The following is a 12831-nucleotide window of genomic DNA, read 5'->3' on the forward strand; positions in this document are numbered from 1 at the left end:
CTTTAAATTAGGAATAAGATAATGAAGAACTTTAAAACTGCAATAACTCAAAAGCCACTTTTTTGACTTAGTTCGTTTTGCTTTGTAACCCGGCGATACACGATATTAAAATTGTTAAATACATGATGGTCATCAGCAAGAACCAAAACAGAAGGTCAATGTTGACGGAACAGATCTGGAAAGAGTAGCAAGAATAACGTACCCTGGATGTTATCTTGATGAAACTTGGGACCACTCACCAGCGATAAGAACACGCCTGGAAAAGGCACGTACAGTGTTTTACAAAATGCAAAAAGTTCTATGCAACCTCCAGCTGGGTATCTCATTGAGAACTAGAATACTTAAGTGCTATGTTTTCTCCACCTTGCTCTATGGTGTTGAAGCCTGGACAACGACAGAAGTAACACAAAAAAGAATCCAAGCATTCGAACTCTGGTATTATCGTAAAATGCTCAGAATATCTTACATGAGCCATACGACAAATACGGAAAGTCTTGCAGAGGATGAACAAACAAAGAGAGCTTATGCTTATAATAAAAAAACGGAAGACACAATATTTTTTGTCACGTCGTAAGCGGACCAGGAAGAAGACGCAACTCTTGGCTTAAAAACCTACGACAATGGACGAATATTACCTCCATAGAACTATTCAGAGCGGCTGCAAATAAGACTAAATGGGCAAATGTAATGGCCAACGTCCTGAAGAATTTGGCACCGTAAGAATAAGAAGAAATACATTTTAACTAGAAATATTTTTTGGTTTTTAATTTTTACTTATTAAAAAACAGTATTTTTTTTTAAACAAAAAATATCTGTCGACGTTATTATATTTTTTTTATAAATGATCTATAACAGTAGTTTCTGAAAATAGTTACTTACTAATAGCGAAAATTTTGTGCGATGCATAACTTTTGAAACTATGTATATATTATGTAATCACATTATATTTAAAATAATGTCCATTTAAAAGTATGAAATAAAATACCAACTGTATCAAATATTGTTGTCATTTACTAAGAAACATTTGACCACCAAAGTAACAAATTTTATTACCCCCATTGGCCATGCCTCTGTGGAGATCAGATTAAATTACTGAGACTAAGGTATACTAAATAGGTATTTGTGTCCTATACAAAAACACAAAAAGTCAAACACAGCAAAACATTCGCTCAACTCTTTGTGTTGTTCCCATTGAATAACAAAGTTATAGCTATTCGGTTTCTGTACACTTGTTATGACTGGTAATAAGGGAAAAGTCAGCGAAAAACTTACAAAAGAAATATCAATAAAACACACTTGAGTGGAGAAACTGTATAAAACTTCGTGAATCAGATTCCGGCAATAATCGATGCTCGATTTACCAGTCGAGATCTAATGAATAGCGATACGAAATTCTGATTAGAATATTTCGAAAATACTATCTACTATATACGTAATAGTATACAGTGTGCCATCCATCGATTTTTTTAAATAAAAATGTGCATTTTTTAAACATAAACATACATGTACAGGGTGATTCATGAAAGTCTAGCAGAGGCCATAAGCTTTAGTTTTAATGGAACATCCTGTATATTTTTATATTTTTAAAATCTGCTTAATAACCTGATTTCAACGAACTATATCATGTTGCGTGTCTTATGAATAATACAGGGTGAAATTTCGAAATTATTAAGTATGGCAACCACTTATGAAATAAAATTGTTTATGTCCTTATTTTAGACAATTATAAAAAATACAGGGACACTTCAACTTTTAAATTCAAATGGGCACTTTACAAACAATTTAAATATACAGGGTGATTCACGCAAGTACAGCATAGTCCATGATCTCTAGTTTTAATGGATGACATTGTATATTTTTATGTTCTTAGAAGCTACTTCACAACCTTATCTCAAAAAAATGTATTATGTAGGGTCCATTACGAATAATACAAGGTAAAATTTTGAAATTATTTATAAATTTCGTCACGACATTAAATACAAAAACCCAATAGATACTTTTTTACCAATAGATAATTTATACTTATTATAGAAAATGTATGTCTTTATTACGCTAATTTAAAAAATAATATCAATATTTTAAAGTATGATAAATTCTAACGTGCTATGTACTAAGAGTAAAAGTCATAAAAAAGATTTTTAGGGATTCTTCTATATTTTGAATTATGTAATTAATAAGGTATTACCAAAGTAAAAAGTAAAATAGTTAATTACTAATTTATTAATCATATTTCGTCACCATTTTCATCTTTAGTTGTAGTAGTTATTTTATTAGTGGTAAAAAAGACTTTGAAAAGTCCTAATAAAAAATTTTCATTTTTGACTTATACTCTTAATACATAGCACTCTAGAATTATTAATTCCAAAATTTTATGTAGGTATTTAATATCTTGACCAAAATTATACATATCGCCGCTTCGCAAGAACGTAGGCTTAAGTCAAAATTTGACGAAATTGACTTATTAATGCAGATCTACGAAAAATAAAAGTATCTATCGCGTGAATAAAGACCTATGACGTTAATAATAATAGTCGCTAAAAGATGGCACCAAGTGTCTGTATTTGTTTAGCGCGAAAGTAGTTAAATACTTAACATTTTCGTGTAAATACAGACCCAAGTTAGTTACGCCGCAGAATATGAAGCAATGTTTGTGTTTACTTCTCGTCAAGAACGACTGTTCTTATATTTACGATTAATTTTTGTGAAAATTCTCTCTAAAATAAGGACCCTTTTTGTAGTTAGGTCAGCGTTTTAACAAAGTTGAAGTAAATGTTTCTCAGGAAAAAAGACTCAACTCTAATAGGGGTAACAAAATGATAAAATTTAACCTTTTTAACACTTTATAAATTTATCTAGTTATCACAGTTTTTATTTAGATATATTTCTAACAAAATTGTATAGGTAATTTCTTTAAAGTGGCAATTTATTCGGAGTTATGCTTATGATTATATCTATAAAATTTTAAAATGCCTCTCCTCTAAAATCGTCTTTTTTGACCTATGCCTACGTTCTTGCGAAGCGGCGATATGTACTTTTAAAATTTCACCTTGTATTATGTAATACACTTTTTCGATGTGAGGTTGTTTAGCAGATTCTAAAAACATAAAAATATACAAGGTGTTTCAATAAAATTAAAGATCATGGACTATACTAGACTTGTGTAAATCACCCTGTATATTTAAATTTATGTTCACACAATGCATATTTGAATTTAAGGGGGAAGTCTACTGTGACAAGGGAATAAACAGGCCGATTTTCCGGATTTTTTTTTCTAACAAAATGTGACTCGTACATTAAATTAAATTAAACCGTCATCTTTATTATATATTCAGGTATTCGTAAAAAAAATTTCAAGTTGAAATATTCAAAATGGCCGTCGTGGCACTCCTTCAAGCGCAGGTCCGTTTTTTTTTAGGTGCTCAAAGGGTGTACATGAAATCTCACGTCTGGGTGATCTGAAACAAAAAACAAAATATGGTTATCATCTACATAGTATTGACTCTCGTATGACGGAGGATTTTTTTGATATCGTTTTTTGTTTAATTGTTATAAACAATACTAACATCAAATTTGAGCACAAAAATAGAAAAAAATTTCAAGAATTTTTTTTTCGGCGCCAAAATTTTTTCCAAAATCCTCCGTCAGACGAGAGTCAATACTAGGTAGATGATAACCATATTTCGTTTTTTTGTTTAAGATCACTCAGACGTGAGATTTCATGTACACCGATTGGGCACCTAAAAAAAAAACGGACCTGCGCTTGAAAGAGTGCCACGACGGCCATTTTGAATATTTACAAATACTTGAATATATAATAAAGATGACGGTTTAACTTAATTTAATGTACGAGTCATATTTTGTTGAAAAAAAAATTCGGAAAATCGGCCTGTTTTTTCACTTGTCACAGTAGACTTCCCCCTTAAAAGTTGTCATATCCTAGCATTTTTTATAATTTCCTGAAATAAGGACACAAACAACTTTGTTCCAGAAGTGGTTTCCACACACTTTAATTTCAAAATTTCACCCTGTATTATTCATAATACATCATACATGATATGGTTCGTTGAAATCAGGTTGTTAAACAGCTTTTAAAAATCTAAAAATATATAGGGTGTTTCATTAAAAATAAAGCTTATAGACTATGGTAGGCTTGCGTGAATCACCCTGTACATTCAAATTTAGGTTTAAAAAGCGTATATTTATATTATTTAAAAATGGACGGGTCTTAGCGTTTTTTAACATTTTTTAAAACAGGGACTGAAATGATTTTATTCCCTAAGTGCCTTCAACCCTATACAGGGTGTCCAGAAACTCTACCGACAAACGAAGACAGAAGATTCCTCAGGTAATTTTAAGACAATTTAACCAAATTCACCTTGTCCGAAATTGCTTCCTAAGGGAGCTAGAGCTGTTTGAAAATGGCGCCTTGTAATTAGTTTTTCTTAAATACCTCTAGAACGCTTCTAGTTAGAAAAACAAAAATTGGTATGCGTATTTATCTTCCAGAGATAAATCAATTACATCCATTGCGAATTTATAGTACCGGCCATAGGCGTTCGTTTTGGGTAGGGTATCGGTTATTTTATATAACTTTTTTGTCTTTAAATTTTAAGCATTTTTTACATTGGATTATTAAATTGTGAGGTATGCTAGTACTAAAAGGTACTCTTGATTAAGTCGGGAGGACACAATGTTTTCTAGAAAAATCGATTTGAAAATTTTTCGTCTCTTGAATTTGAAATAAAAATTGAAAAATGTTTTCAAGAAAACGGTGTATTTTACGAACTTAAACCAAGAGCAACTGTTACTCCTAGAACACCTCATAATTTAATAATCTAGTGTCAAAAATCTTAAAAAATTAAGAACAAAAAAGTTATGCCATAAAATAACCGTTGACCTACCCAAAACCGACGCATATGATTGATACTTGAAATTTGCAATTAATGAAATCGATTCATCTCTGAAATATAATTAAACGTACAAGTTTTCGTTTTTCTAAATAGTCTTTTTTGAAATTTTTTTTGAAATCTAAAGAACAAAAAATGTTCAAATCAATTTTTCTAGAAAACGGTGTATCCTATCGACTTAAAGTAAGAGTAACTTATTTTTTTAAAGTAAGAGTACCTTTTAATACAAGAATACCTCACAATTTAATAATCCAGAGTCAAAAATGCTTAAAAGTTTAAAGACAAAAAAGTTATGCGCAAGTAACCGTTGCCCTACCCAAAACGGACGCCTATGACTGGTACTAGAAATTTACAATGGATGGAATCGATTTATCTCTAGAAGATAAGTATGCATATCAATTTTTGTTTTTCTAAATAGAAGCGTTCTGGAGGTATTTAAGAGAAACTAATTACCAGACGCCATCTTCAAATAGCTCTAGCTCCCTTAGGAAGCGTTTTCGGACTAAGTGAATTGGGTTAAATAATTGTCTTAAAATTATCTGAGGAATCTCCTGTATTCGTTTGTCGGTAGAGTTTCTGGACACCCTGTATAAAAACTAGTAAGTTTTAAGTATAGAATCTTACGGTAGCATTTATAAATTATTGATAATGTACTTTAGAAAGAACGACAACGTTAATAGACGAAGCAATAAAGCACTAAAATCGGCCTTACCTCCGAAAAAATAGGACAAGACTGATCTTAATAATTCTTTTTGCGTTCGACTCGTGAATGCGCCAGGAAACTTTGTGAACCGGAGCCATAATATAATATTGAAAAACTGCATACAAAAAATGCATTCTTAGAGTGCATCTCAAATAAACAACAAAGAAATTCAGAACTCGTCAATTATCAGCGGAAATGAGTTCAATTTTGTTACTCGGGAGTTTTTGGGGTCGCTGAAAACGAATATGACGTCAAAAGTGATCTCCGGAGTACCTTTTGCTAAGGGTACCTACTGTTTACCTCGTCATTAAAATTCATTAAAAAATTAGTCAAATATCAATAGTTACGAGGTAAACAGTAGGTACCCTGGGCACCAGGTACACCGGAGATAACTTCCGATGTCATGTTCGTCGTTACAGACCCCCAAAACACCAAAGTAATGAATTTTAACTAATTTTTTAATGAATTTGCCAAAAAATCCAGAAAACGAGGTAAACAGTAGGTACCCTGGGTACCAAGTACTCCGTAGAGCACTTCCGATGTCATATTCGTCGTCAGCGACCCAAAAAACCCCGAGTAATGATTTTTGGTTAATTCTTTAATGAATTTACCGAAAACTCCATAAGAAGTAGGTACCCTGGGCACCAGGTATTCCGGAGATCGCTTCCGATGTCATATTCATCGTTAGCGACCCCAAAAACACCCGAGTAATTATTTTTGACTAATTTTCTAACAAATTTTTAGCCGAAAACTCCACAAGACGAGGTAAACAGTACGTACCCTGTGCACCAGGTACTCTGGAAATTACTTCCGATATCATATTCGTCGTTAGCGGCCAAAAAACCCCCGAGTAATGATTTTTGACTAATTTTTAATGAATTTGCCGAAAACTTTACAAGACGAGGTACACAGTAGGTACCCTGGGCACCAGGTACTCCGGAGATCACTTTTGACGTCATATTCGTTTTCAACGACCCCAAAAACCCCCGAGTAACAAAATTGAACTCATTTCTACCGATAATTGACGAGTTCTGAATTTTTTTTATTGTCTGTTTAAGATGCACTTTAAGAATGCATTTTTTGTATGCAATTTTTTCATATTATATCATGGCTCCGGTTCACAAAGTTTCCCGGCGCATTCACGAATCGAATGCAAAAAGATTAAGATCCCTCTTGTCCTTCTTCTTTCGGAGGTTGAGTGCTTTATTGCTTCGAATAAAGATGTTTTATGGTTTCATACGGTCAATGGACCCCCAAATATGAAAAAACCATGGAGTGCTGCCATTTAAGTTTAAAGAGTACGTTGCATTAGTGTGAATTATATGCACTTTTCGTACATAAAATATATGTCTAAAGCAAAATGGTTCAAAACTAAATTTTCTATCGAAATGCAATTTTTTAAAGTCAAAAATAATTTGTCTTTACAAAAACATTTTTAAAAAACGAGGCAAAAAAACACGAAAAAGGCAAACATCTTCTTCTTAAGATGCCATACACCAAAGTGCGTAGGCGACTATGTCATTACTAAGGTTCTGTTCTTGGCGGCGTGATACAGCTCGCCTGAGTTGTGTATTCCTGTCCATTCCTTAATATTCCTTAACCAGGATAGTTGTTTGCGGCCGACTCCACTCCTATCTTCGATCTTCCCTTGTAGGATCAACTGTGGTATTTCATATTTTGCTCCTCTTAATATGTGCCCAAGGTAACGAACCTTGCCTTTCTTAATTAATCCAAAGAGTTCTCTCTTTCCTATAAGGGCGTAAAGGTATAGGCATTGGTTCACTGGGAAAACAACTTCCATTATAGTTTCTCTTTAAAATGATGTTTGGTAGAAGTCTTTAGATGCACAGTCTCACGCCGTGTATTATTGTTCTCCATTTTGTGGATATTAGGATGTGAGTGTTATTTGGTTCCGTATTGTTGTGACAAGTATCATCCATGTTACTTTATGTATTTTTTTGCTATTTAAGCTTTGTACTTACAATATGGATGTACAACATCACTGGGTATGGCTATGGCATGTCGACACAGCCCCTTTTACGTATCGGTCTAGGTTTTTATATTATTCCGTTTTATACATACGTCAAGGAGAGAATCCTAAATATTGAATATATCACATTTCTTATTTTTCCTTTTTCTAAAACGTTTTATAGTGTTCAGAAGTATCGGAGTATTTTGAATATCTTTTTTCCATACCTTAGTTTTCTTAACTTTTCTGACAATTGTTTCACGTATTGATGATGTCTAGGATAACAAGTAAGTGACAAAGAAGGAAAAGTCTGGTAACCAAAAAGGAAAACCAATTAAGAAAGAGATAAAAACGTTTAACCTAAGCAACAAAGAAATTACCAAAATATTTGAGAAAAATGTAAACGAAAAAGAATAAAAGAAACAGAAGGCAATAGTGATTTAAACAACCTATGGAGCGACTATAAGAATCTACTACTGAATTCAGCTAAGGAGGTATGTGGAATAAGTAAAAGGGACTCAACAAATCAACAGACAGCGTCGTGGTCTGAAAAAATAAATAAGAATAAATTTCAAGATAAAACAAACGATGACAAATTTCAAATAAAAGATAAAACAGATGAGAATGACATAACTATAAAAATGAAAGAAAAAATGTGAAAATATTAGTAACACGAGTAAAGAGAGATAACACGAGCAAAGAGAGAACAAAACAAAAGTTATGCAGATAGGAGAAACAAGAGAAGAACTTAATGTAGTAACTGAAGGAACAAAGACAGCACAAGTTAAAGATTTTACAGTAATATTAGACGAAACAGGATATCTAGATGCAGAATTCAACAGCAGAATAGAAAAAACGCTACAAATGCATCATGCAATGAACAAAAGTTTTGCATGCAGAAAATAAATACGACGGAATACAAAAATGAAAGATTTCAAAGCAGTCTATAGACCTGCTCTGAATTTTGGCAGCGAAACATGGATACTAACGGAACGACAAAAGAGCAAGATATAGGCTCTTTTGCTCGTGTCATAGAGATGAAGTTTTTAAGAAGATTTAAAGGTCTTTCTAAAATAGATAGAATAAGAACCACAGATAAGAAACGAGCTGAAACTACCAGAGAAAAAATTGTGGAAAGCAAAACTATTAAAAAACAATAAGAAGAGAAAGACCAAGAAAGACATGCAATGAAGTAATCGGAAAGATATGTATACAGAAGAGGAGTGACACAGATATTTGCAAAGATTTGAAAAAGACTGTATGACTTGTACACACTTCTAAGTAGGTCAAACCGGCAAACAGGTGTATAGTTCGTCCGCTATAACTTTTTCCATGCGTCACGATTCATTTTCAAACAAATTAAGTCGAAACATCAAGTGAAACGAACGTCGATGTGTATGTATATATATTTTGTATACTCTATACTAAATACTACACACATATACTTTATGTTTTGACTTAATTTGTTTGAAAATGAATCGCGACGCATGGAAAAAGTTATAGCGGACGAACTATATGTTCTCAAAGAAATTGAAAGTGTGTAAAAAATTTTTAATAGTCAGATAAGTACTTTCAATACATTACGTACCATCATCAGAGCTTCGTCCTATTATAAATCCTTCATAGAAGAGCAATTGTTAAAAATCACATAAAACATCATGGATACTAGGCAAAAGCCACAAATATAGGGTATAAAACCCTTAATTATAAAATTTCACATCTAAATTCTCTTTTAATTGAAAATTACAACATGGCTGCGTCAAACCATTGTGAGTTCAGGTGAACACCTGAGGTTGTAATTTTAAATTAAAAGAGAATTTAGATGTGAAATTTTATAATTTTAAGGGTTTTATACCCGGTATCTGTGGCTTTTGCCCAGTATCCTAGATTTTTTATGTGCTTTTTAACAATTGCTCTTCTATGAAGGATTTATAATAGGACGAAGCTCTTTCTTCGATATTGTTGTCGGCTGATAGATTAATTCCCAGGCATTTGAAAGTCATTACTTGTTATATAATTTCATTGTCTTACTCCAATTTGTATCTTATAGGTTCTTTGGCTATTACTAAGCTTTTGTTTTTTGGGCTGATATTTTCATATTCATTTCTTTTGCGTTAATGTTGAATTCGTGCAGTAATCTTTGTAGGTCGTCTTCGCACTCTGCTATTAACACGGTGTCATCGGCGTAACACAGTATTTTTATCTCTCTATCGCCCATTTTGTACCCTCTTTTATTCTTCACTATTCAAATCTTAATATATACAATTTTAATAAACATCACTGTTTTAAAAAATATCATAAATACCAACAAAAATAATTCCTCTATAAATGCATACAAAAATAATTAAATTTTAGGTTTTGAATTATCTACTCACCGTTTAAATCCAAAGAGGGTTTGTTATTGGTCATATGGGGATCATTAAGCTCTTTCCATGGACTCATCACTTCTCTGCTGTTAAGACCTGTAAAAATACCAATAGCATATTACAAAACGAGTGTGTAGCGACACTGGCACGTGCGATTAAAACCGTTGGACAACCGGCCGAGAAGGGCTGATGTTTGCAGCATTTTGATGGACGGAGGAGTCCGGGATAGTAGAGGGATCGGGGAAAAACGGGATGAGAGGAAAAAGGCAAGTGCCAATAGTTTTAAGCGCACGTTAACCATTTCGTGAATAGGACCGGCTAAAGGCACTCGCCTTGGACACCACTGTGATAAGGGAAGACCAAGACGAGAAGGACAATGTAAACGTTTCTGTAATATATTTAGAGTAATTTTTAATTTAACCTATGTACAAATAGCTAAAATATGTAGGTAAATAAGAATACCTTATAAATGCACCTCTCCCTTATTTTTCTAAATACACATAAAATACATTAGTAGTTGTAGTGTTTAAACTAAATTAAAAAATATCTAACAATTTATACAGGATGACTAAAAATGCCAAAACGTCAAATATTTAGAAACTTTAAACTTACTTTTCAAACTAAGTGTGACACCGCTGGTAGGGTCTTGTTATGCGGCCGATATTATTGCGGTATTTACATTGTCGTCAGATTTTTCGTTTTTCTGTAAATATAATGAACTTTCTTATTTTAAATGGATCACCTCGTATATTTTTTGTCTTTTGGTAATTTTCTCTATACCTAAATGCCATAATCTCGGAAATTTACGTTATACCGAAGTTAAAATAATATATTTTTGAGGCTAGGATATGGTGATGTGCGTTAGAAGTCAACAAGAAACGTGTAATATCTTTAATAATTTATATCCTAACCGAAATCCTACAACAAATCTACTGTCAGTAAATTAGTAAAAAAGTTTAACGAAACTGGTTCAATAATAGATTTATCAAAATAAAGGCGCAGAAAAACTGCATCATCATCATTCTCTTTGCCTTATCCCTATGCGGGGTCGGCTTCCCTAATTGCATTTCTCCACACAATTCTATCTTGGGTCATATCAATGTCAATCCCCTTTACCAACATGTCCTGCCTTATCGTCTCCACCCAGGTCTTCTTTGGTCTTCCTCTCCTACTCCTTCCAGGAATCTGCACTTCAGCTATTCTTCATATTGGGTGATTAACGTCTCGACGTTGAACATGACCAAACCATCTTAACCTATGCTCTCTCATTTTGGCATCAATTGGTGCCACACCTAGACTTCCCCTAATATTCTCATTTCTATAATTTTATCCTTCTTTGTCACTCCACTCATCCATCTAAGCATTCTCATTTCCGCCACATGCATTCGTTGCTCCTCTTTCTTCTTCACTGCCCAACATTCAGTTCCGTACATCATAGCCGGTCTTATGGCTGTTTTATAGAATTTTCCCTTCAGCTTCATTGGAACTTTTCTGTCACACAACACACCACTCGCTTCTTTCCACTTCATCCATCCAGCCCTAATTCTACTGCATGCATCTCCATCTATATCTCCATTACTCTGCAATACCGATCCCAGGTACTTAAAACTATTGCTTTTTACAATCAGTTTACCATCCAAAAGTACCATTTTATTTGTAGTAACTCAATCTTTAAATGAACATTCCAAATACTCTCTTTTTGTCCTACTAGTATTTTATTATTTTCATCTCGGATACATCTAGCGAGAAAAACTGCATCAACTGAAAACAAATATTTAGATGGAATATAAAAGTACTAGTGAAAGTGATTTGTATACGGAATATTTTAATTGTAAGTAGATGAAATTTATTATTTGTGTCTATTTGGATTGAATATTTCAATAAATCACGACAATTATCTCTACATTATCCAATTCCATGAACGGGTGTCACAGCGAAAGCTGTGAGACAGCACCGGAGTTGGATTTTAAATAAATTTAAAAGATGTCATCTTCCAGTCAACCACAACAAATTGCATCATATTCAAAAGCAGTTAGCCAACCACGCAATATATTAACTCCAGACAGAGATCAAGCCATTTTATTTAACACTCTAGATAATTGTACAATCAATGACTATCTTGAAGGATTGAGTCAGCATATAGAACCAAGAAATATAATTTTCGCATCCCGTATATCAAACGGTAGAATATGCATATATCTATCATCTAAAAACTTAGTAGACAAATTCCTAACAGAAACAAAGAAGATAAAAGTAAATGGAAATATACTAGAAGCAAGAAGATTAATAACTCCATCAGTCCGCTTAATTCTGTCCGGTGTATGTCCAAGTATACCTTCGAACTTAATTAAAGACGAATTAATAAAACTAGGTCTAAATCCTCTATCAGACATATCATACCTAAGAATAGGAGCAACCAATCCTGCTTTCAGTCACATTCTAAGCTTCCGACGACAAATTTTCATTTCACCTCTGCCAGACAACTTTGTATTACCTGAATCTTTTTTTGTCGAGTTAGAACAAACATCATACCGCATATTTATAGCCCAAAACGATACATGTTTCAAATGCAAATTAACTGGACACCAGGCAGCTAATTGTCCAAATATTTCATCTCATAGCCATCCTTACAATGATAATGCAGTGCAAACAGAGATGAAACAAACTTTACCAATAAATCATACTCAACAAGATAATCCGCAAAATACTCCCACAATTTCAAATACCATTCCCTCCACACCTACCATGTCTTCTCAAACCACATCGCAAACAGAAGCCATCCCGCATTTATCAATAAACACAACCCAACAACCACCACTACAAAATACATCCATACATTTAACCACGTCTTCAGTCAACACTACAATCGCAACACCTACATCGTCT

At 33.2% G+C, this 12831-nt stretch overlaps 1 protein-coding gene across 2 annotated transcripts in view; it reads right to left on the reverse strand.

The window, feature by feature from the left end:
• LOC114333324 (forkhead box protein P1) overlaps nucleotides 1-12831 on the reverse strand; it is a 1033408-nt gene that overhangs the window by 91157 nt on the left and 929420 nt on the right. For both annotated transcript variants that reach the window (XM_050641264.1, XM_050641265.1), the window contains one exon: nucleotides 9955-10041. In XM_050641264.1, the coding sequence (XP_050497221.1) occupies nucleotides 9955-10041 (87 nt within the window). The remainder of the gene's footprint in view (nucleotides 1-9954; nucleotides 10042-12831) is intronic.

Source organism: Diabrotica virgifera, chromosome 10 (genome assembly GCF_917563875.1).
Source record: "Diabrotica virgifera virgifera chromosome 10, PGI_DIABVI_V3a".
In the NCBI taxonomy this organism is placed as follows: Eukaryota; Metazoa; Arthropoda; class Insecta; order Coleoptera; family Chrysomelidae; genus Diabrotica; species Diabrotica virgifera.